Source organism: Oncorhynchus nerka, linkage group LG14 (assembly GCF_034236695.1).
Source record: "Oncorhynchus nerka isolate Pitt River linkage group LG14, Oner_Uvic_2.0, whole genome shotgun sequence".
In the NCBI taxonomy this organism is placed as follows: domain Eukaryota; kingdom Metazoa; phylum Chordata; class Actinopteri; order Salmoniformes; family Salmonidae; genus Oncorhynchus; species Oncorhynchus nerka.
In genome coordinates this window covers 56,706,764-56,729,059 of record NC_088409.1, presented here as the reverse complement: position 1 = coordinate 56,729,059, position 22,296 = coordinate 56,706,764, and the positions used below count along the sequence as shown (strand labels likewise).

Below are 22,296 nucleotides of genomic sequence, written 5' to 3'. Positions count from 1 at the left end.
GCTTTTGGGATGACCAGTGAAATATACCTGCTGGAGCGAGTGCAAGGGATGGGTGTTGCTATGGTGACCAGTGAGCTGAGATAAGGCGGAGCTTTACCTAGCAAAGACTTGGAGCCAGTGGGTTTGGCGACGAATATGTAGCGAGGACCAGCCAACGAGAGCATACAGGTCGCAGTGGTGGGTAGTATATTGGGCATTGGTGACAAAACGGATGGCACTGTGATAGACTGCATCCAATTTGCTGAGTAGAGTGTTGGAGGCTATTTTGTAAATTACGTCGCCGAAGTCAAGGATCGGTAGGATAGTCCGTTTTACAAAGATATGTTTGGCAGCATGTGTTGAGGAGGCTTTGTTGCGAAATAGGAAGCCGATTCTAGATTTAACTTTGGATTGGAGATGCTTAATGTGAGAGTCTGGAAGGAGAGTTTACAGTCTAACCAGACACCTAGGTATTTATAGTTGTCCACATATTCAGAACCGTCCAGAGTAGTGATGCTAGTCGGACGGGCGGGTGAGGGCAGCGATCAGTTGAAGAGCATGCATTTTGTTTTACTAGCATTTAAAAGCAGTTGGAGGCCAGGGAAGGAGTGTTGTATGGAGTTGAAGCTCGTTTGGATGTTAACACAGTGTCCAAAGAAGGGCCAGAAGTATACAGAATGGTGTCGTCTGCGTAGAGGTGGATCAGAGACTCACCAGCAGCAAGAGCGACATCATTGCTGTATACAGAGAAGAGTGTCAGCCCGAGAATTGAACCCTGTGGCACCCCCATTTCCAGCTCGGAAACCAGATTGCATAGCAGTGGGATTTCAAATGGTCGGTGATCTGTTTGTTCACTTGGCTTTCGAAGACTTTAGAAAGGCAGGGCAGGATGGATATAGGTCTAACAGTTAGGGTCTAGAATGTCTCCCCCTTTGAAGAGGGGGATGACCTCGGCCGCTTTCTCGGACGCTTTCTCAGAATCTCAGACGATACGAAAGATGTTGAACAGACTAGTAATAGGGGTTGCAACAATGGCGGCAGATAATCTTAGGAAGAAAGGGTCCAGAATGTCTAGCCCAGCTGATTTGTAGGGATCCAGATTTTTCAGCTCTTCCAGAACAGAAGCTGTCTGGATTTGGGTGAAGGAGAAGCGTGGGGAGGGGGGGGGGGGGGTCCTTGGGCCAGTTGCTGAAGGGGGTGTGGAGCTGTTGGCCGATGTTGGGGTAGCCAGGTGGAAAGCATGGCCAGCTGTAGAGGAATGCTTATTGAAATTCTCAATTATCATGGATTTATCAGTGGTGACAGTGTTTCCTAGTCTCAGTGCAATGGGCAGCTGGGAGGAGGTACTCTTATTCTCCATGTACTTTACAGTGTCCCAAAACCTTTTGGAATTAGTGCTGCAGGATGCAAATTTCTGTTTGAAAAAGCTAGCCTTTGCTCTCCTAACTGACTGTTTGTATTAGTTCCTGACTTCCCTGAAAAGTTGCATATCGCGGTGACGATTCGAAGCTAGTGCAGTACGCCACAGGTTTTTTTTGTGCTGGTCAAGGGCAGTCAAGTCTGGAGTGAACCAAGGGCTATATCTGTTCTGAGTTCAACATTTTTTGAAAGGGGCATGCTTATTTAAGAAGGTGAGGAAAGTACTTTAAAAGAACAACCAGGCATCCTCTACTGACGAGATCAATATCCTTCCAGGATACCCGGGCCAGGTCGATTAGAAAGGCCTGCTCGCAGAAGTGTTTTAGGGAGCGTTTTACAGTGATGAGGGACCCATTACGCAGTGATCGCTGAGATCCTGGTTGAAAACAGCAGAGGTGTATTTAGAGGGCAAGTTGGTCAGGATGATATCTATGAGGGTGCCCGTGTTTACGGATTTGGGGTTGTACCTGGTAGGTTCCTTGATAATTTGTGTGAGATAGAGGGCATCCATCTTAGATTGTAGGACGACCGGGGTGTAAAGCATATCCCAATTTAGGTCACCTAGACGATAGATGGGGGGCAATCAATTCACATATGGTGTCCAGGGCACAGCTGGGAGCTGAGGGGGGTCTATAACAAGCGGCAACAGTGAGGGACTTATTTCTGGAGAGATGGATCTTTAAAAGTAGAAGCTCGAACTGTTTGGGCATAGACCTGGATAGTATGACAGAACTCTGCAGGCTCTCTCTACAGTAGACTGCAATTCCGCCCCCTTTAGCAGTTCTGTCTTGACGGAAAATGTTGTAATTGGGGATGGAAATTTCAGAATTTTTGGTGGCCTTCCTAAACCCGGATTCAGACACCGCTAGGACATCGGGGTTGGCGGAGTGTGCTGAAACAGTGAATAAAGCAAATTTAGGGAGGAGGCTTCAGATGTTAACATGCATGAAACCAAGACTTTTGTGGTTGCAGAAATAAAAAAAATGAGAGCGCCTAGGGACACACAGGGCCTGGGTTAACCGCTACATCACCAGAGGAACAGAGGAGGAGTAGGATGAGGGTATTGCTAAAGGCTATAAGAAATTGTTGCATAGTGCTTTGGGAAATGAGATTAAAGGGTGCAGATTTCTGGACGTGGTAGGATAGAGTCAGGGCATAGTGTACAGACAAGGGTATGGTAGGGTGCGAGTACAGTGGGGGTAAACCTAGGCATTGAGTGACGATGAGAGAGGTTGCATCTCTGAGGCACCAGTTAACCTAGGTGCAGTCAGACCAGTCGTGATGGATCGGCGGGGCTCCGTGTTGACAAAGGGTCCAGGCCAACTGGCAAGAGAGGTATTGTAGTTGGTGTACTTTGTTTGCTAGACAGGAGATGGGCCTAGTTCGAGTCTAGCTCGAGGCTAACTGGTGCATGCTTTTGGACAAGGGCGTTAGCCACAGTAGCCACTCGGTAGCAGCTAACTAGCTGCGAAGATCTAGTGTAATGGTCCAGAGCTTGTGGCAGGATTCCGGTGATGTAGTGGGGAAAAAAATAAGTCCGATATGCTCAGGGCTGATATCGCTCTGTGCTGACTGGCAGGTGTTTTCCGGGCTAAAGCAGCTTGTGGAGAAGCTAAAGGTAAAGACCACTAGCAGTGGCTAACAATGACTAAAAAGCTAGTAGCTAATTAGCTGGCTAGCTTCTGATGGAGGTTCCAGTTATAAGGTCTAAAAAATAGCAGATCCAAACCACATTAGGTGAGGCGGGTTGCAGGAAGGTATATTTAATTCGAAAATGGAAAAAAAAGACATCGAAATGAAATGTATACAAAAAATACAATATTTACATGGGACGAAAACAAACACGTCTTACTGCTGCGCCATCTTGGATGGGTGCATTGACTTCAATACGAAACCTAGGAGGCTCATGTTTCTCACCCCCTTCCATAGATTTACAGTAATTATGACAACTTCCAGAGGACGTCCTCCAACCATTCAGAGCTCTTGCAGCATGAACTGACATGTTGACCACCCAATCACATTATCAGTGAATGAATCTGGTACTGAAAGCATAAGATACAGCTAGCTAGCACTGCAGTGCATAAAATGTGGTGAGTAGTTGACTCAGAGACAGAAAGACAATAGTTGAACAGTTAAATTAAATTCTTCAAAAATGAAAAGCAAAAGAGCTTTGTAGTTGTCTTTTTTTCACTTTCACTTACTTTGCTAGTGAATGCAGCTAGCTAGTTTAGCCTATTCAAACACCCGGCTCAAACAGAGAGGGATGCTGTTAGCTAGCTGGATATCCAACACTGGAACACTTCCAAGTCAAGGTAAGCTTTTGTTTTATTAATTTATTGGAACAAGGGCCCACCGGTGTAACTGATAAACTGCTTGCTGTTGACTGTACTGCATGATTGTAACGGGTTTACTAACGCGTTAGTTCTAGTAGCTATGTTGACCATGGCGTTAATATGGTGACAATGTAGGCTGTGAAGTTTTGGCCTGCAAAGTTTTTTTGTCTGGTCACAGAAAACTGATGTGTTGTACACTGAAGTCCACAAGCGAAGGGAAGATGCGAGAAGGAATTATACAATGATCAAAAGGATCATGCTGTTTGTATGTGGCTGCTATGAAAGTGAATTGTTTTTGCGTGTGATCAGGGGTGTATTCATTCCGCCGATTCAGTTAAAAAAAAACATCTTAAACGGAAGGAAACGGAACGAAACTTGGATAAACATACTTGCTTATGTCCAATAGAAACTCTTGTTTGCAACTGTTGGACTAATGTTTACACTCTAGATCAGCTAGATGCAGGCAAGAGAGCGCAAGGCGGTATTGAACGTGTCAATGTCTGTCACCTTGATTACTCACATTTCGCTTGACCTGTGCACCTAAGTTGTAAACTTTCATTCATAGGTTGTAGCAACCTCATGATGGGTATAGGGAGAATTTGACTATCATGTAGTGGCTTAAACCTAATGATGTTACATTGAGCTGGGTGAATGGAATATGAATGGCAGTCATCCAACATGCTGTAATAGAAATAAGGCCATGATCATAAATTAAATGTAAAAAAGAAAAAGTGTCCTCCCTTATCTTAAACAGCACCGACCACCACTGGTTTCTTCATAGAGCAAGGACAACCCTAATAACTCCTCTCCCCAGCCCCAGCACTCCCCCAAGCCTCTCCCCAGCCCAGCACCCCTTTCTCTACCCCCCCCCCCCTTCTCCACTCCACTCTCCCCAGCCCAGCCCCCTCTGTCCCCTCTCCCCAGACCCATTTCTTACTGAAGGCCTCCACCAGTTCGATCTGATGGCTGTAGGGCACCAGGGGTTCTGGCAGCTCAGAGAAGAAGGCCTTCATGGCCCCGGCCACCGTGTTGATAGTGAAGTCCTTCTCCACCAGGTCCAGGTTATGGTCTAGCAGAGAGACAGAGAGCGAGGGAGAGACAGAGGTTCATGAGAATAAGACACGGAAGAGACACCTAATTTAGGACATGATCTACAAGAGACGACAAAATGAAACACACACACAAAAGGTCCGCCTTAAACTCGTTCGTTTCACTGCTATAGTATCACCCCACCTGGCGATGGACTAAAATACCTGACTAAACAAACCACAACACCAGCACACAATAAAAGTTCCGTATATCTTAGTTCCGTAGATCACTGCTTATCCCGTTAGAAGGAACTGCACCCAATTGGCTCCAGCTCCTCGGTGAGTCTCTTTTATTCAGTGTGGCAGGTCAGCACAAGGGACCACATGGGAGAGAATGGGAATGAGGTCAGCAGCACCAGAAGCACAACTGCTGATTAAAAACTATAAACCAAGAGTAATCACAGGCGACGCCTGTCCCACTTGACACGGGCTTGTTGATCAAAACACAGAGAAAAGAGTGTGAGAGAAGGAAGGGGTGAAGGAGGGGAGGAGAGAAGGATACAAATATATAGACTGTTCTGATTACTCTCTCCAATCTATGACAAATGTGGAGGAAGAGAGGCGGGGAGATGGGGGGAGGAATAGAAAGTAGGGGGATTGATTGTGGAAGAGTTAGACAGATAGCAATGGTGGGGGAGAGGGGATAAACGAGGAAGGATGAAAAAGAGACAGGATGAAAATAGGACCTGTTGTGTGCATAACAGAGCAGCTTCAGTAATGACACTGGTCCCAAGTCAGTTCTCACCCAGTAATGCCTATTGCTTCTGATTCAGACCTGTTCTCAGACCAGGCCTCAGAGTGAGCTCCAGATCTCAGTGCTCCGGTTTAGATAAAACAGCCGACATAAGGAGAGACGAGACAAAACTAGACCGTTTTAGAATTTCGAGTGGAAGAATAGCTGACTAAAGACAGGGCATTCAGATCAAGAAGACGAGATGGGCAGTTGAGACTGTTTCCACGGTAACAGTGAATCTTCACAATGACTTCGATAACAACTTTGATACAAAGTTGCCACTTGTTATAGCACGGTGTTGTAGTGAACAAGTATCATAAAATACATGCACCAGAAACAGGGCACACAGACTTGTCAGATAAATATCAGCAAGCTAGGCTTGCTAACGGCATTAAAATAGCTAGCCAGCGGTTTGCTTGGCTAAACACAGAACGTCAGGGCACTGCTCTCTAATTGGCTAAACAAATCCGTCTCATCCCAAGTCTTTAGCTAAGATTTGACATGTTGAACCTTGGAAACTCCAGCAGCTGACATGAGAAGTTCTAAAACTAGTCTGGTCTCGGCTGTTGAACTGGGTGTGTGGTTCTATCGCCATGGGTTACCTTTGCTGTAAAGGGTGGCTAGGTGATAGCTGATTGGGTGCTATGGTCTACCGGTGCCGTAATTTCACGTGTAATTGTATTGTCACCTTGGTCTAGGGTCCTGTTCGACTGGACACAGGACTTCGCTTCTGATTATCTCAGGCGGATTCAGCCTCACTGATTTCACACACACACACACACCAGCGAGCATGCTTCATTAACCAAACCAATCTGGGAGGAAATTAACAGCCCACACCACACATATGCATGTACACACACACACACACGCTACGGTGTTAGGAAGGCCTCTCCTTCCTGCATATCCATGATACAGATGCTCCCAGGTTAATTAGGTGAATCCATTGGACAACAGGCTTCTGGACAGATACAACACACTAACACTGCACCTCCATGGCCTGTTTGTGCCTAGGTATACGTGTGTGTGTGTGTATTGGTGAGTGTGTGTGTGTATTGGTGAGTGTGTGTGTGTGCCTGTATGTGCATAGGTCAGTACGTGTACATAGGCATTGGCCACGGGTGGCACGGGGTCTGACGACCCTACAATAATTACACTCAGTCTGACCAGGCAATGTTTTTCCACTCCTCAATTATCCAGTGTTGGTAAGCACGTGCCCACCGCAGCCGGTTCTCGTTTTTAGCTGATAGGAGTGGAACCCGGTGTGGTCACCTGCTGCAATAGTCCATCCATGACAAGGACCGATGAGTTGTGCTTTATCAAATGACGTTCTGCACACCACTGTTGTGCTGCGCTGTTATTCGCACGATTCGTGCCATTCTCCTTCGACCTCTCATCTACGAGCTGTTTTCACCCACAGGATGTTCTCTGTGTGTCGCCCCATTCTCAGTGAACCCTTGACCAGCGTGCAGGGGTGCACGGCCAGGTTTTTTGCCCTTACACGACACAGCGGATTCCAACTATCAAAGCTTGATGATTAGTTGATTATTTGAATCAGCTGTGTAGTGCTAGGGTTAAAAACTAAAATGTGCACTCCTTGGGGTCCCGAGGACAGAGTTTGGGAAAACTTGCCATAGACACTCGCGGGTTAAAAAAAAGCCCAGGAGGCCGGCCGTTTCTGAGATAGTGGAAACGGCATGCCTGGCACCGATGATCACACCACACTCAAAGTTGCCTAGGTCACTTGTTTTGCCCATGCTAATGTTCAATCGAACAGTAACTGAATGCCTTGATGCCTGTCTGCCTGCTTTATATAGCAACCCACAGCCACATGACTGTAGGAGTGGAGCTTTTTTGTGAACCTAATAAACTGGCCACTGAGTGTAAGGCATATTGTTGACAATTCATATTGTTGGTGTGTGTTGAATGTCTATGGTCAAAAAGAGAGGGTCTGGTAACTCACCCTGGTCAAACTGCCTCTGCATGCTCTCCATCTCTGACTTGTTCCCACTCACCCTGTAGATCCCTTCTGTAGTGATACCTGAGAGAGAGAGCGGAGAGAGAAGCAAGAGAGAGAGAGAGGGAGGGATTCAGTACACTTTATCCACTTGATGCATTCAACATGACATTTTATCATCAATCCAACTCACAGTCTGAACACACACACACACACACACCGATAAGTACCCCTATATATCCTCTGCATAAGCAGCTCCAATAGAGTGCTGTTAGAAGCCGTGTTCTATGCAGAGATTGTGTGATAATGAAACAACAGACACATTGGAGAGTCTATTAGTGGCCTCCCACCGAGACAGATCATAAGCGCCATCAATGAGACTCATAAAGCACCAGGGCAGGCTTGCAGAAAGTGTTCCGGTGCTTTCTGTCCTTCTGGGGCTACTAGAGTTCAAGATCCATAAAAATGACTTAATGAACTCTGGTCCCATGTGTTCCATCATCCTGCTCTTTCTCCTCCTCTCTCCTTATCATCCTCTCCTCTCTCTGCAATCCATGCCTTTACCACAGTCTTGGAGAGGACAAGGGTGTGGAAAGGTGGTGAGTGAGAGCGCTAGAGAGAGGGAGGCGGGAGGGAGACAAAGACAAAATCCCGAGACAGGGAGAGGCGGGAGGAAATGAGTCTCTCAGTCAAGACGAGCAGCATCGATCCCCTCCTTCTGCCGATCAATTATCCACAAAAGCTTTTCTAGCCAGACTCCAGGGGAACAGGGGATGGAAAGCGAGATGGAGAGGGGAGGAGGGAGACATTGAGGGAGTGGAGGGAGAGAAATAGAAGAGAATAGCAAAAGGAGAGGAAGTGACATACTATATAATAATACATGCCATTTAGCAGAGGCTTTTATTCAAAGTGCAAACCCTTTCCCATTAGTGGCCCCAGCAGGAATCAAACCCATGACCCTGGCGTAGGGCTGTTATGGTGACCGTATTACCGCCACTCACGAGTCATGACCACAGTCAAATTGCACGTGACCGCTGAGTCATAGCAACCAAGCTTCTCCAAAACCGCTGATGGTCATTAGTAGCCTACCAAACTTGCTAACGGCCAGTCGCTAATGGCCTGTCGCTAATGGCCTGGTACTCAGCGCTCTATTGTCCCTCTAATCACTCCGACATCAATGCAAATTCAATAGAAAATCAAATCAAACACTTCACGAGAGCCCTGGCATTCAGAGTTTGAGCGGAATGGGATCACCTGTTGCTCAGCGAGAGACAGCTCCTCATAGCCGGTTGAGGCACGGGATTAAATCAATGTTCCTATAAACCCATGTTGCGCAACATTTCTATAAACTATGCTAGGCAATTGTGTGAGAAAAAAAAGAAAGAAGGAGTTTTGATCGCCTCTATTAAAAAAGAGGATCTCATCAGCTTTCTGTAAGCTATATAACTATATTTATTTAGAAACTTCCCTAATATTAAGCACATTGCTTCACTTTAAAAATCGGTGTAGACTATCTGGCTGGCATAAACATGAACGGCAGGAAAAGTGTCCTCCATTCGCCCCTCTTTCGACAGGTACATGGTAATGGAAAGGTGCAACATATTTAGCAGATGTATCTAAATGCTTGTGTTCGTAGCGCCAACAGAGCAGAAATATCTAACAATGCACACAAATCTAAAAAGGAATAAATAAAGGAATGTCACGATGAGCAATGTCAGAGTCCGGAGTATAAATATACACAAACGTACACTACCTTTCAAAAGTTTGGCGTCACTTAGAAATGTTCTTGTTTTTGAAAAAAAATGCAAAAAAATGTTGTCCCTTAAAATAACATCAAATTGATCAGAAATGCAGTGTACCGTTGTAAAAGACCAGCTGGAAACGGAAGGCCAATTATTAGCAACCATCACTCCTGTGTTCCAGTGGCACGTTGTGTTAGCGAATCCTAGTTGATCATTTTAAAAAGCTAATTGATCATTAGAAAACTGGGACTGGGAGACTAGTCAAGTTTGAGGGAAAGATGAACGGAGCAAAGTAGAGCGATTGAGGACCTCAGACTGGGGTGAAGGTTCATCGTCCAACAGGACAACGACCCTAAGCACACAGCCAAGACAACACAGGAGTGGCTTCTGAATGTCCTTGAACCCGATCGAACATTTCTGGAGAACACTGAAAATATCTGTGCAGCGACTCCCCCCATCCAACCTGGCGGCACTTGAGAGGATCTGCAGAGAAGAATGGGAGAAACTCCCTAAATACAGGTCTGCCAAGATTGTAGCGTCATACCCAAGAAGACGAGGCTGTAATCGCTGGCAAAGCTCCTCCAACAAAGTACTGAGTAAAGGATCTGAATACTTCTATAAATGTGATGTTTTTTTATTTAATAAATTTGCACAAAAAAAAACATTTTAAAATCTTTTTTACCCCCTTTTTCTCCCCAATTTCGTGGTATCCAATTGTTAGTAGTTACTCATCGCTACAACTAGTGCACAGACTCGGGAGAGCGAAGGTCGAGAGCCATGTGTCTTCCGACACACAACCCAACCAAGCCGCACTGCTTCTTAACACAGCGCGCATCCAACCCGGAAGCCAGCAGCACCAATGTGTCGGAGGAAACACTGTACACCTAGCTGCCTGGTCAGTGTGCACTACGCCCGACCCACCACAGGAGTCGCTAGTGCGTGATGAGACAAGGGTATCCCTGCTGGCCAAACCCTCCCTAACCCGGACGACTCTAGGCCAATTGTGCGCCACCCCATGGGCCTCCCGGTCGCGACAGTCTCTGGTGGCACAGTTTTAATTAATTAATTTTAGAATAAGGATGTAACATAAATGTGTAAAAAGTCAATGGGTCTGAATACTTTCCGAATGCACTGTATGTCTATCTACATACAGTGGTGGTTCCTCCTCTAGAAGTGTGTCATACTGCGGCACACCCAGCATTCTGTGGCACGTCATTTAGTTCTCAGCCATTTCTTCTGTTACTGCAAGTTATTGCCAGTTTGACCACCAGAGGGCATCTTTGAGAAGTATTTGATAATATTCCGTATTGGCATTACCAAAGAATTTAAACCCTTTTTTGTATTAACATAGTACATGGGATTGATTAAGAAATTTGGTTTAATTAATTTGATTCATATTATGGTGTTTCCATTCAGAGAAAATTGTCAGTTTGTAAATTCGGACGGTTTCGCTCTCGGAGTGCAAACTGGACGTTCGGGCCAAGGAGAAAGGTTGATTTGAGCGTTCTGGCATTAACGGCAGTCATCACTCAAGCTAATGTTGGCTAGCTACTTCCAGACACAAATGAGACAACTTTTTTTACAACCATTTTACACGCCTTAGCAGAGCTGGTAAGGCCGTCGTTTTGAAGTCATCGCAACAAAAAAAAAATAGCAATGCTAATAGCATTTCAAATCGGTGACGTCGCTCGCTCTGAGACGTCGGCTTTTGTCGAGCGATGGGCAACAATGCTTCGAGGGTGGCTGTTGTCTGTGTGCAGAGGGTCCCTGGTTCAGGCCCAGGTAGGGGCGAGGAGCGGGACGGAAGCAAAACTGTTACACGGGCATAATTTCAAAATCAGGATAATCTCCACTTTGTAATTATGTAAATTTGGGCAGCGTGCTCATTTGTCATCGATCGCCAGACCAGAAAGTCAAACGTTTATTTTTCCCCTACTTTTTCATTACGCAGACATAAGCACAGTTGACACCATCGAGGTGCGGATGTTTACTTTTACACAAGTTGTTTCTTTCCAGTTTCGTCTGAAGAACAGGATTGTAGTGGTAAAATAAAAAGGGATACATTTTTTATGGAATTCTAAGCACCACTCCAGTCAAAACGGGCTCTGCGAACGTTCGATTCCATTTAAGCCGTTTTTCAGCCTTGGGTGAATTTGGACTTGTTCGATTGTAGCCCGATAGCCAGAGTGAATTTACGAAAGCACCCAAATGTCCATTGAGAAAGCACAACGACCATACCATTTAGCTAAGCTAAGAATGACGAGAATAATCAAGTCAATAAACGTTGGGTAGTTAGATAGCCTATTGGCTAATATACTGGCAAGTTTGATGTATAACTACTAACGTTAGGCAGCAAGCTAACATACCGGTACATACTGCTGTAATGATATGCTATGTGGTTCATAATGATAGCTAACAAATTGTCAGCCAACGTTATTTGAAAAGTCATTACTTTATTACATTGTAATACCCCTTGGTCATTGGGCAAATCTGATCAGTGATAAAGGGGGGTTTTCACACCTAGCTCGGCTATTAGACTATTCTTTAGTAAAGGTTGAATAGTCAGTCTGTTGTTCAGCTATTAGCCCTCCTCCCCAACTTGCCACAAATTGCTGTTCCCATCTCATTCCTTTCCCTTTTCCACGCATCATCATTCTGCTCCTGAGTGGCTTGCCTGTGGGCGTGCTGGCAGAATATCGCAGCATCTTCGGTTGTGCGTCAAGAATTCTGCATACAGTAGCATGTTTGTATGAAGGTGTGGTTACTCACGGGCAAATTGTTATATGCAGTGGAGGTACATTGGTGTCTTTTGTCGATAGGAAAACCTTTTTCATTTTCAATCAAAAATAAATTGTTCTGAAAGCAACTTTTTTCCAGACACAAATGATCAGGTAAACAGCACTGGGCTGTATTGAAGATGGCATCTCAGGTAAACAGCACTGGGCTGTATTGAAGATGGCATCTCAGGTAAACAGCACTGGGCTGTATTGAAGATGGCATCTCAGGTAAGCAGCACTGGGCTGTATTGAAGATGGCATCTCAGGTAAACAGCACTGGGCTGTATTGAAGATGGCATCTCAGGTAAACAGCACTGGGCTGTATTGAAGATGGCATCTCAGGTAAACAGCACTGGGCTGTATTGAAGATGGCATCTCAGGTAAACAGCACTGGGCTGTATTGAAGATGGCATCTCAGGTAAACAGCACTGGGCTGTATTGAAGATGGCATCTCAGGTAAGCAGCACTGGGCTGTATTGAAGATGGCATCTCAGGTAAACAGCACTGGGCTGTATTGACGGATCCTGAAATGACATCTGCTGCTTTAGATTGAACGGTCATATTTCAGTTATTGTTTTTCATATCTATAAAAAGTTCTGTTTTCTTTACTTTCAGAGAGCGAGTTGACAAAGGGTTCGAAAATGTATATATTGCCAGATGTTCACTCTCTTGAGGAACAGGCAGTGGAAGCTTTATTGCTGGCAAAAGTGTCCATAACCATAACTAATTCAACTGTTCTGTGTTCTTTTTCTCCATCTCTGCCTGTCTTGTTGTACATGGAACCGGTCTCACATGCGTTAATTAAAAAACCCTTTAGATGTCAGCTGCTAATTTTCAGATTTACACCACATAAACACAGCCATTTTCACTATCTGTTGCTGCCAAGTCATGATTTCCCTGGGGGTTAGCCTTGCAATAACCAAGTGGTGAGACACATAGCCCTCTATATTTAAGTGTTTCAGGTACACTCCGATAGGTGTCAGCGTCACATACAGTATCTTCTATTGTTTGTCCTCAAGTGTCTGTTTTTCAGCATAAAGTTCTCCGTAGCCACTTAGTGTGGACACCAGGTGAGACCACACACAATAACAGTCTCTTCTTCACTTCCTCCCTCTCCCTAAATCCTCTAGGTTATATCAGCTGTTTTGGTGAACCCCTCCCGCATCTGAACTGGCTGACACAGAGGGCACAGCATGATCATAGGTGAGATGTCACTTGGTCGGGTCAACAGGAAGTATTATTACATTTACATTTAAGTCATTTAGCAGACGCTCTTATCCAGAGCGACTTACAAATTGGTGCTTTCACCTTATGACATCCAGTGGAACAGCCACTTTACAATAGTGCAAGTCTTTTAAGGGGGGTGAGAAGGATTACTTTATCCACATAAAACACGTGTGCTGCATGTTCAAACACCATTCAAATGGGCCACCCAATTCAAACATGTCCCAAAGGTTGCACGAAATATCTTGGAACTCAACAAAAGGAACGTCCAAAAACGGCATCTCACCCCTTAACTATGGGAAAAACCCACCCAACAACGTCTTCCAGCTCCGTCGCGAAGCAAAACAGAATCAGAGTGTCTGTGTGTGTGTGGGATGCTTTACATTGAAATACAGACAGATGTAGGAGTCCCAGAGTTAATGATCCAAGGTCAGTTTTGCATTTCACCTCCTCATTTAAGATGACTGACCGTGTAAGAATTTTTAAAAAACAAGGCTTAATCATGCTCTCTCGTCTGCAGGTATGTTTTGATGTGAAAGAGGAAGGCAGTCCCGTCATTGCCACCTCACCCACTCTTAAGATAACCCTTGGGCCAAACTGGGTGCCCAAGGCTAGTTAGGAGACACCACAACTGTGATGAACAAAGAGAACATTAGGGTAGCACTGAATCATACGCTGTCTGCCACTGTTCTTACCTCTTTCCCTCTGTCTGCTACACCTCTCTCCCCTTCTAGTCTTTCTTCCTCCTTTTATAATGCACACCATATGTGCATTGAAGTACATATTGAACTTGTATTTATAATATTACAATGCATTCGTAACACCTGGATAATGAACTTCTTTCAATAAAAGCGTTTCACATTCTCCACTGGTTGAAATTAAGTATCCCATTGAAATACTATCCCGTGTCCTCAGATTAATGCAGATGTAGGGAGTTAAATATGCACAGTTTTTTTTCTGTAGATATAAATTACAAATCAATCATGCTTCTAGTCTATTGCATCGTTACAATGTGTAATCATTGATGTCCCAGGAGCAGACGTGGTTAACACCGTTGAAGTGTATAATTGTAATACATACATGCAGACACAGAATCACTCAAATAATGGAGTTTGAAAAAGAATGTCTCAAATTTATACCCAAATTTGTCATTCGCACCTTTATCTGCCAAGGAAGAGTACATGATCAGTGAATATATTCAATGTACGGGCTACAATGTGCGGTAATAACTACAGCATATGTGTATATAGGACTTGCATCCTTGGCACAATAAAGTTATTATATTCTACTCTATCCATAGGCTTCATTAATGCCATTCAGACTTGAAGTTGATACAACAACTGTGATAGCTGAGGTTCATAGATAAGTTCTGAACTAATATTCATACCAAACGTTTCAGGGTCCATATAGAGATCGGCTACATACTGTAGCTAACTACACATCCATAGGCATACAGTTATTTTTATCCTCCACTACACAATAAGCAAGTAAACAGTTAGCTAGCTATGTTACTTCAGCTGCATTACAAGGCAAGCTTACACAATTGTACATTCAATTTGCAGTAAATGCTTTAGCTAGCTAGATTCTTTAATCCACTATTTCACAAGACAACAGCCTGGTTTGCTGGTTTTCTCAGGAGTCCCTAAAAACATTAAACAACACAAATTACAAATGAATTCTCCTAACACTAGCTAGCTGGCTAATGTTAGCTAGTCAGATAACTTGCTAAATAGCGATTTTCGTAAATGAACTTTATGACAAACAAATATGCAAACGTTTATCTCTACATTAAGTAACATATTCCTCTCAATTGTAAATTTTTTCCTTGACTCGTTATGACGTTATAACAACTTACATCTGGTTCCAACGCAATGTTTTATCAGCCATCTTTGTTGAAGAACGCCACATGGCAAGGATGGCTCGATCCAAAATGCGTCATTGGAACCACGCGATATGATTGGTCATATAAAAACCTTGGGACCCAAATGCATAATGAATGCTCTAACTCCCCCTTGTGGTGGCCTGGAGCAATGACGCCGTGACGCTGGGTACCTCTAAGTCCCACAGTGCAAGCTCGCAACTTTTAAAGGAAGAAACACTGTAGGGCAGCAGGCTCTAAGGTGCAGGATTGAGTAACAGGGTGGTAAGCCGGCTAGTGACAGTGACTAAGTTCAGGGCAGGGTACTGGGTGGAGGCCGGCTAGTACCGGCTATTTAACAGTCTGATGGCCTTGAGATAGAAACGTCTCTCAGTCCCAGCTTTATTTTGTTTATGTAAAGATAAGATAAGTGATAATATTCAGTTGAGTGAGAATATTATCACTTGTGAATGATGCCCAGCTCGTGCAGTCTACACCAAGAAAAAGTGAAAGCCCTATTTGTGACTTTTTCAAAAAGCATAGTTGCGTGCAACATATGTAGCCTAGCCCATAGCTGTATGTTTTGTTAAGGTTTGTATCACAAAAGTGGCCAAATAACTCAAACGTAACTTATAGGCCTAGGACCCCTGGAACATATTTGGAGAGCCCATAGCCTACAGAGCGCCTAGTGAAATGTGTTTTTATAAGAGGATCCCAGCTTTCGTGATGCTATATTTATTGCTAAACAACCGATGTAGCCTGCCCTGGATATTAAAATCGTAACCACACGTAAACCTCCATTTGCTATTCGAGTGCAGGCTACGGATTCATTTGATTTTTTGTGGGCCGTATTCGACACATACACTGAGTATACAAAACATTAAAGGGATAATCCACCCAAAACTACGAATTCCTATTGTTAAGAGTGTTAAACCCTGTTAAATAGCACTAATACGTGACAACAATATTTTTTTGTGAACTAATGTTTAATTGTGTTGTTCTAACAAGGTTGGTAGAAACAAGTGAATATCATTTTGGATAAATTTGATGCAGTTCAAGTCTACTACAAAAACCCACAATTCTACTGTATGTTCGCTCGCTCCCTGGAATGGCTGGCTGGCTAGAAAATATAGCTACATGCAATAATACCAAACTCAAAATGAGCATGTGAAGTAGCTAATTAGCTGTAAAATTGCCTAAGCAAACTGCTCTATCAATTTAGGAGTCCAACTTACCAAGTTACACTTGAGGTTTGTCTCTGCCAGAGCTATAAAACAGGGTCTCTGCCCTGAGCGAGAACAACATTACCTTGCTTTCCCACAGAGATCATTTTGAGGGGATGGAAACCCCATTAGGAACGGATCACGTGATGATTACTTTGGCAACAGCGTGACGCAGCATGACAACGTGAATGCGTTGGGTCGACAGTCAGTCGGGTGAGCCGCTTCTCCATTCATTTCAGAATTGGATTCCCATCTCCTCCTTTCTATAATATCTCAATTTCCTACAGACACGGCGCATTGCGACAGAGGCGAATTAGCTACGGTGTGTTCCTACGCGATATCCTGATTTTCACAGGCGGACCACTTCGAAGTTAAATCATGTCAAAAATTAGTAGCCTGCCAAACTTGCTAACTGCCTGGTACTCAGCATTGTATTGTCCCTTTAATCACGCTAGACATCAATGCAAATGTGTTAGAAAATCTAATCAAACACTTCATGAGCACATGTTGCGCAACGTTTTTATAGGCTATGCAATTGCGGGAGAAAACGGAGGGATGGCCTCTTAAAAAAAGGATCATCCCATCAGATTTCTATAGGCTAGGCCTACTATATTTACTTAAACTTCACTAAGATTAAGCATATTGCTTATCTTTACAACAGGAGTATAGCCTACTTGGCTGGCATGAAAATGAACCAAGGGAAAAGCATCCTCCATTTGCTTTTTAAGTGCATAGATGACATGTATTTCTTTCCCACTGCCCCTGTTGAGACAGGTGCCTGATAATGGTCCCTTCTAAATCGAAATTTCACAAATATTATTTCGTATATGTAAAGACAAGATTAAATCAAGAATAGTCTGATGGGTGGCAATATTAGCCCATCACTTGTGAAGCATATACCCTGCTCAAAAAAATAAAGGGAACACTAAAATAACACATCCTAGATCTGAATGAATGAAATATTCGTATTAAATACTTTTTTCTTTACATAGTTGAATGTGCTGACAACAAAATCACACACAAATTATCAATGGAAATCAAATTTATCAACCCATGGCGGTCTGGATTTGGAGTCACACTCAAAATTAAAGTGGAAATCCACACTACAGGCTGATTCAACTTTGATGGAATGTCCTTAAAACAAGTCAAAATGAGGCTCAGTAGTGTGTGTGGCCTCCACGTGCCTGTATGACCTCCCTACAACGCCTGGGCATGCTCCTGATGAGGTGGCGGATGGTCTCCTGAGGGATCTCCTCCCAGACCTGGACTAAAGCATCCGCCAACTCCTGGACAGTCTGTGGTGCAACGTGGTGTTGGTGGATGGAGCGAGACATGATGTCCCAGATGTGCTCAATTGGATTCAGGTCTGGGGAACAGGCGGGCCAGTCCATAGCATCAATGCCTTCCTCTTGCAGGAACTGCTGACACACTCCAGCCACATGAGGTCTAGCATTGTCTTGCATTAGGAGGAACACAGGGCCAACCGCACCAGCATATGGTCTCACAAGGGGTCTGAGGATCTCATCTCGGTACCTAATGGCAGTCAGGCTACCTCTGGCGAGCACATGGAGGGCTGTGCGGCCCCCCAAAGAAATGCCACCCCATACCATGACTGACCCACCACCAGACCGGTCATGCTGGAGGATGTTGCAGGCAGCAGAACGTTCTCCACGGCGTCTCCAGACTGTCACGTCTGTCACATATGCTCAGTGTGAACCTGCTTTCATCTGTGAAGAGCACAGGGCGTCAGTGGCGAATTTGCCAATCTTGGTGTTCTTTGGCAAATGCCAAACATCCTGCACGGTGTTGGGCTGTAAGCACAGCCCCCATCTGTGGACGTCGGGCCCTCATACCACCCTCGTGGAGTCTGTTTCTGACCGTTTGAGCAGACACATTCACATTTGTGGCCTGCTGGAGGTCATTTTGCAGGGCTCTGGCAGTGCTCCTCCTGCTCCTCCTTGCACACAGGCGGAGGTAGCGGTCCTGCTGCTGGGTTGTTGCCCTCCTACGGCCTCCTCCACGTCTCCTGATGTACTGGCCTGTCTCCTGGTAGCGCCTCCATGCTCTGGACACTACGCTGACAGACACAGCAAACCTTCTTGCCACAGCTCGCATTGATGTCCCATCCTGGATGAGCTGCACTACCTGAGCCACTTGTGTGGGTTGTGGACTCCGTCTCATGCTACCACTAGAGTAAAAGCACCGGCAGCATTCAAAAGTGACCAAAACATCAGCCAGGAAGCATAGGAACTGAGAAGTGGTCTGTGGTCCCCACTCCTTTATTGGGGGTGTCTTGCTTATTGCCTATAATTTCCACCTGTTGTCTATTCCATTTGCACAACAGCATGTGAAATTTATTGTCAATCAGTGTTGCTTCCTAAGTGGACAGTTTGATTCCACAGAAGTGTGATTGACTTGGAGTTACATTGTGTTGTTTAAGTGTTCCCTTTATTTCTTTGAGCAGTGTATTATCACTTGTGAAGCATATAATTATCACATGTGAATGGTGCTCAGCATAAGAAACTGCCTTTTCAAAATAGTCGCACACTTCATGTAGCCTAGCCCATAGGCATATATATTTTGATACGGTTTGTATCATAATGAAAGAGGCCAAATAACGTCTTGACATTAAGCATTAAGAGGTGTAGAGCCTAACTGGCATGCATAAGCAGCGCGTGCATTTCAAGTTTGGGGAAGATCATTTTCATTATAAAAATGCACCTTTACAATAAAAGCATTACATTCATAATCACATTTGTGGTCACTTTTGATAATGGTGTTTTCCCGCTAATGGAACATTTGTGCTTATAGCCTACTGCCATGTGCGCATTGATGCGCTTATAATTTGAAGAAATAGCCTAATAGTTTATCAACACGAAACTAAATGTTCTGATCTGTTGCACCAGCCACATTGCATAAAGTAGTTTGATGGGCTTTATTGCATCCCATAATTGTCCGAGACTGTTTGGAATATTTATTTCTCACACAGAATAGGTCAACTTTTGTACTATGTGGGATAATAGATTGACATAAGCTAGTGCTTTCGCTGATTGTTTAGGCCTCCTCATCTTGTGGCTGACAAAAGTAAATGTGGACAGTTCTTCCAATATCTTCACATATGCACCTCAGAACTGGATAAGGACGCGTGCAGTTGCGTCCCCGATGTGTCAGTCTTCACTTGTAGCCTGTGAGAAAGACCTGATCACGTGATGAGAGCCATGTGAGTGAGATGCTTAGGAGCACGCATCACTCAGGGAGAAGGGCACAACACAGCACTCCGGGCACAACGGCCACTGGTGCATTAAGGCCAAAAAGGGGATGCCGCTGTGAAATTCGAGGCATTATCAAGTGCTTGTCAAATTGTGAATGAGAGACTGATGAAGTGTGTACAGGCTAAGCAAAAAACAAAACAAATCAGAGCTCATGCCTTTCAAGCGACTTTTTCAAACCATCATTAGAGTCGCATCATGAAGCCTTATAATGTATTAAAAATCAAAACATATAGCCCAACGTTTGTAGAACAACTAAAGTTAGATTAATAACTAAATTAAGCATACAGGAATACCTATTTCTTTGTTAACAGCTCAAAACAGAATAGTCGCATGCGCGCTCTCCCTCGGGAAATGGTTTAGGAAAAATATCCTTTCTATTTTATTTAGCTATGTTCAATTGTATTCTTCTTACTTTGAAATAATGCCACAGAAATTATAGTGTAGCCCACAGCCATATCGCATAGTCAGATCAGGACCTAACATAAGGACGACTCCGAGTACGCTATCCTGTTCTTCTGAAATAGACTACATTTTCTTCATATCATGTTTCCTTAGACCTGACTAAAATAAATAGATTTACTGTTGTGATGTAGGCATGACAATCACCTGCTTACAAAATGTAAAGACCGCCACTGCCCTACTCTGGTATGCTACCGCCACGCTCTTACCATACAGAGCCAACAAGGACAGGGGAGGAAGGGGGAGAGAGATATAGACAGAGGGAGGATGGTAGTGGAAATGCAGAGGTCAGAGAGCGTGATGTCGAGGTCAACTTCCATCACCTTATTTGTTCTGAGAGCAGCTCTGGACCAGTTTCCTTTCCTCTGCAGCGACCGGGGTCAAACCAAACATTAGCAGTTCCTGTGAACAGCTCATCTACATCCTGTCTTGAGCGACCATCTCCTGCTTCTACAGGACTATCCCATCTCATAATCATGACATATTTTTATTACATTTTCTTCCCCTCATCTCTCCCAGTCTTTTTCCACCTACAGTATATCAGACACCATCAAGTGATGTCCCAAACACAAACATGCCCACGATAAGCATTAAACTGAGAATGTGTGAACAGCTCTCGCTCTCTTCCTATCACTCATTCATCATGACAAACACACACACAGAAGAGAGTGGCAGTTGGCTCCGGAGGCGTGTTGGCAAAGCATCTCCGACACGGGTCAGACTGATCCTCAGCCCAGATGTGGGGTTTGTATCAGGGTCTCATTGCCGCTGGCAACAAGCAGCCGTTTTTCCATAGGCCATCACTGGCTGCTGCCCTTTACGTCGCTATGGAGCTCGCTAGAACAAGGAGACGTGCCCACGCATGCTAACGCGCATTCATCATCTCAATACACACAACTCACTGGGCGGGAACAGAAACCTTACTCTGTATGGAGAGAGAGAGAGCGAGAGAGAGAGAGGGTGGAAGAGAGAGTCAAATCAGAGGAAAAGTGGGGGGTGCAAAAGGAGTGTAGTAGGGGAAGATGGATCGAAAGGGAATAGGAGTGTCAAAGGGGTGAGAGGGATGGAGGTAAAGAGGGAGGACAGAGGGAGAGACTGTTGGAAAACGAGTGGGGGTGGTGGGAGCGCCCTTACACAGACATTGCGAGGGGGGTGGAGGAAGGATAAGAGGATGTGAGAGGAGTGGGCAGCTCGGACAATAACGTAAGGCGGGTATGTATTTTTGGTATAGGGTGAGGATGTAGGTCTGATCCATAACGTCACTTATCCCCCTAACGCCCTGGACACCTTTAGTGTTACAATCATAGGGCCGTCCTCTGCCTCTCCTCCGTCACACTCAACAAAAGAGGGGGGCACAAGGAAGACACAGGCCCATGTACACATCGGCATGGCCGATTAATTAGGGCCGATTCAAAGTTTCATAACAAATTGGTAATCCGCCTTTTTAGATGCAGATTATGGCCGATTACATTGCACTCCATGAAGAGACTGCGTGGCAGGCTGACCACCTGTTATGCGAGTGCAGCAAGTTGCTAGCTAGCATTAAACTTATCTTATAAAAAAACAATCAATCTTAACATAATCACTAGATAAACTAGTAACTACACGTGGTTGATGATATTATCTAGCTTGTCCTGCGTTGCATACAAATGAACAGGCACCGCATTGATTATCCTTGAATCACAGCCTACTTCGCCAAACGTGTGATGATTTAACAAGCGCATTCGCAAAAAAAAAGCATGTTCGCAGGCAATATTAACTAGGGAAGCTGTGTCACTTCTCTTGTGTTCAGTGCAAGCAGAGTCAGGGTATATGCAGCAGTTTTGGCCGCCTGGCTCGTTGCGAACTGTGTGAAGACCATTTCTTCCTAACAAAAGACCGTAATTACATTTAACAGAATTTGACATAATTATGACATAACATTGAAGGTTGTGCAATGTAACAGCAATATTTAGACTTTACTTTCTTCTCCAACACCGTTTTTGCATTATTTAAACCAAATTGAACACGTTTCATTATTTATTTCAGACTAAATTGATTTAGTGTATTAAGTTAAAATAAAAGTATTCATTCAGTATTGTTGCAATTGTCATTATTCTAAATAAAATGTATATATATATATATATATATATATAAAGGGAAAAAATTGGGCAGATTAATCGGCATCGGCTTTTTTTGGTCCTTCAATAATCGGCCAACCTCTAATACAGACACACACATCTGACCCGACTAAGT

At 44.3% G+C, this 22,296-nt stretch overlaps 1 protein-coding gene across 1 annotated transcript in view; it reads right to left on the bottom strand.

Moving 5' to 3' along the window:
• The window catches only part of LOC115141448 (rho GTPase-activating protein 35-like), a 94,916-nt gene that overhangs the window by 5,754 nt on the left and 66,866 nt on the right, over positions 1-22,296 (bottom strand). The window contains 2 exon segments of the mRNA XM_029680328.2: positions 4,669-4,800; positions 7,513-7,590. Coding sequence (XP_029536188.2) covers positions 4,669-4,800; positions 7,513-7,590 — 210 coding nt within the window.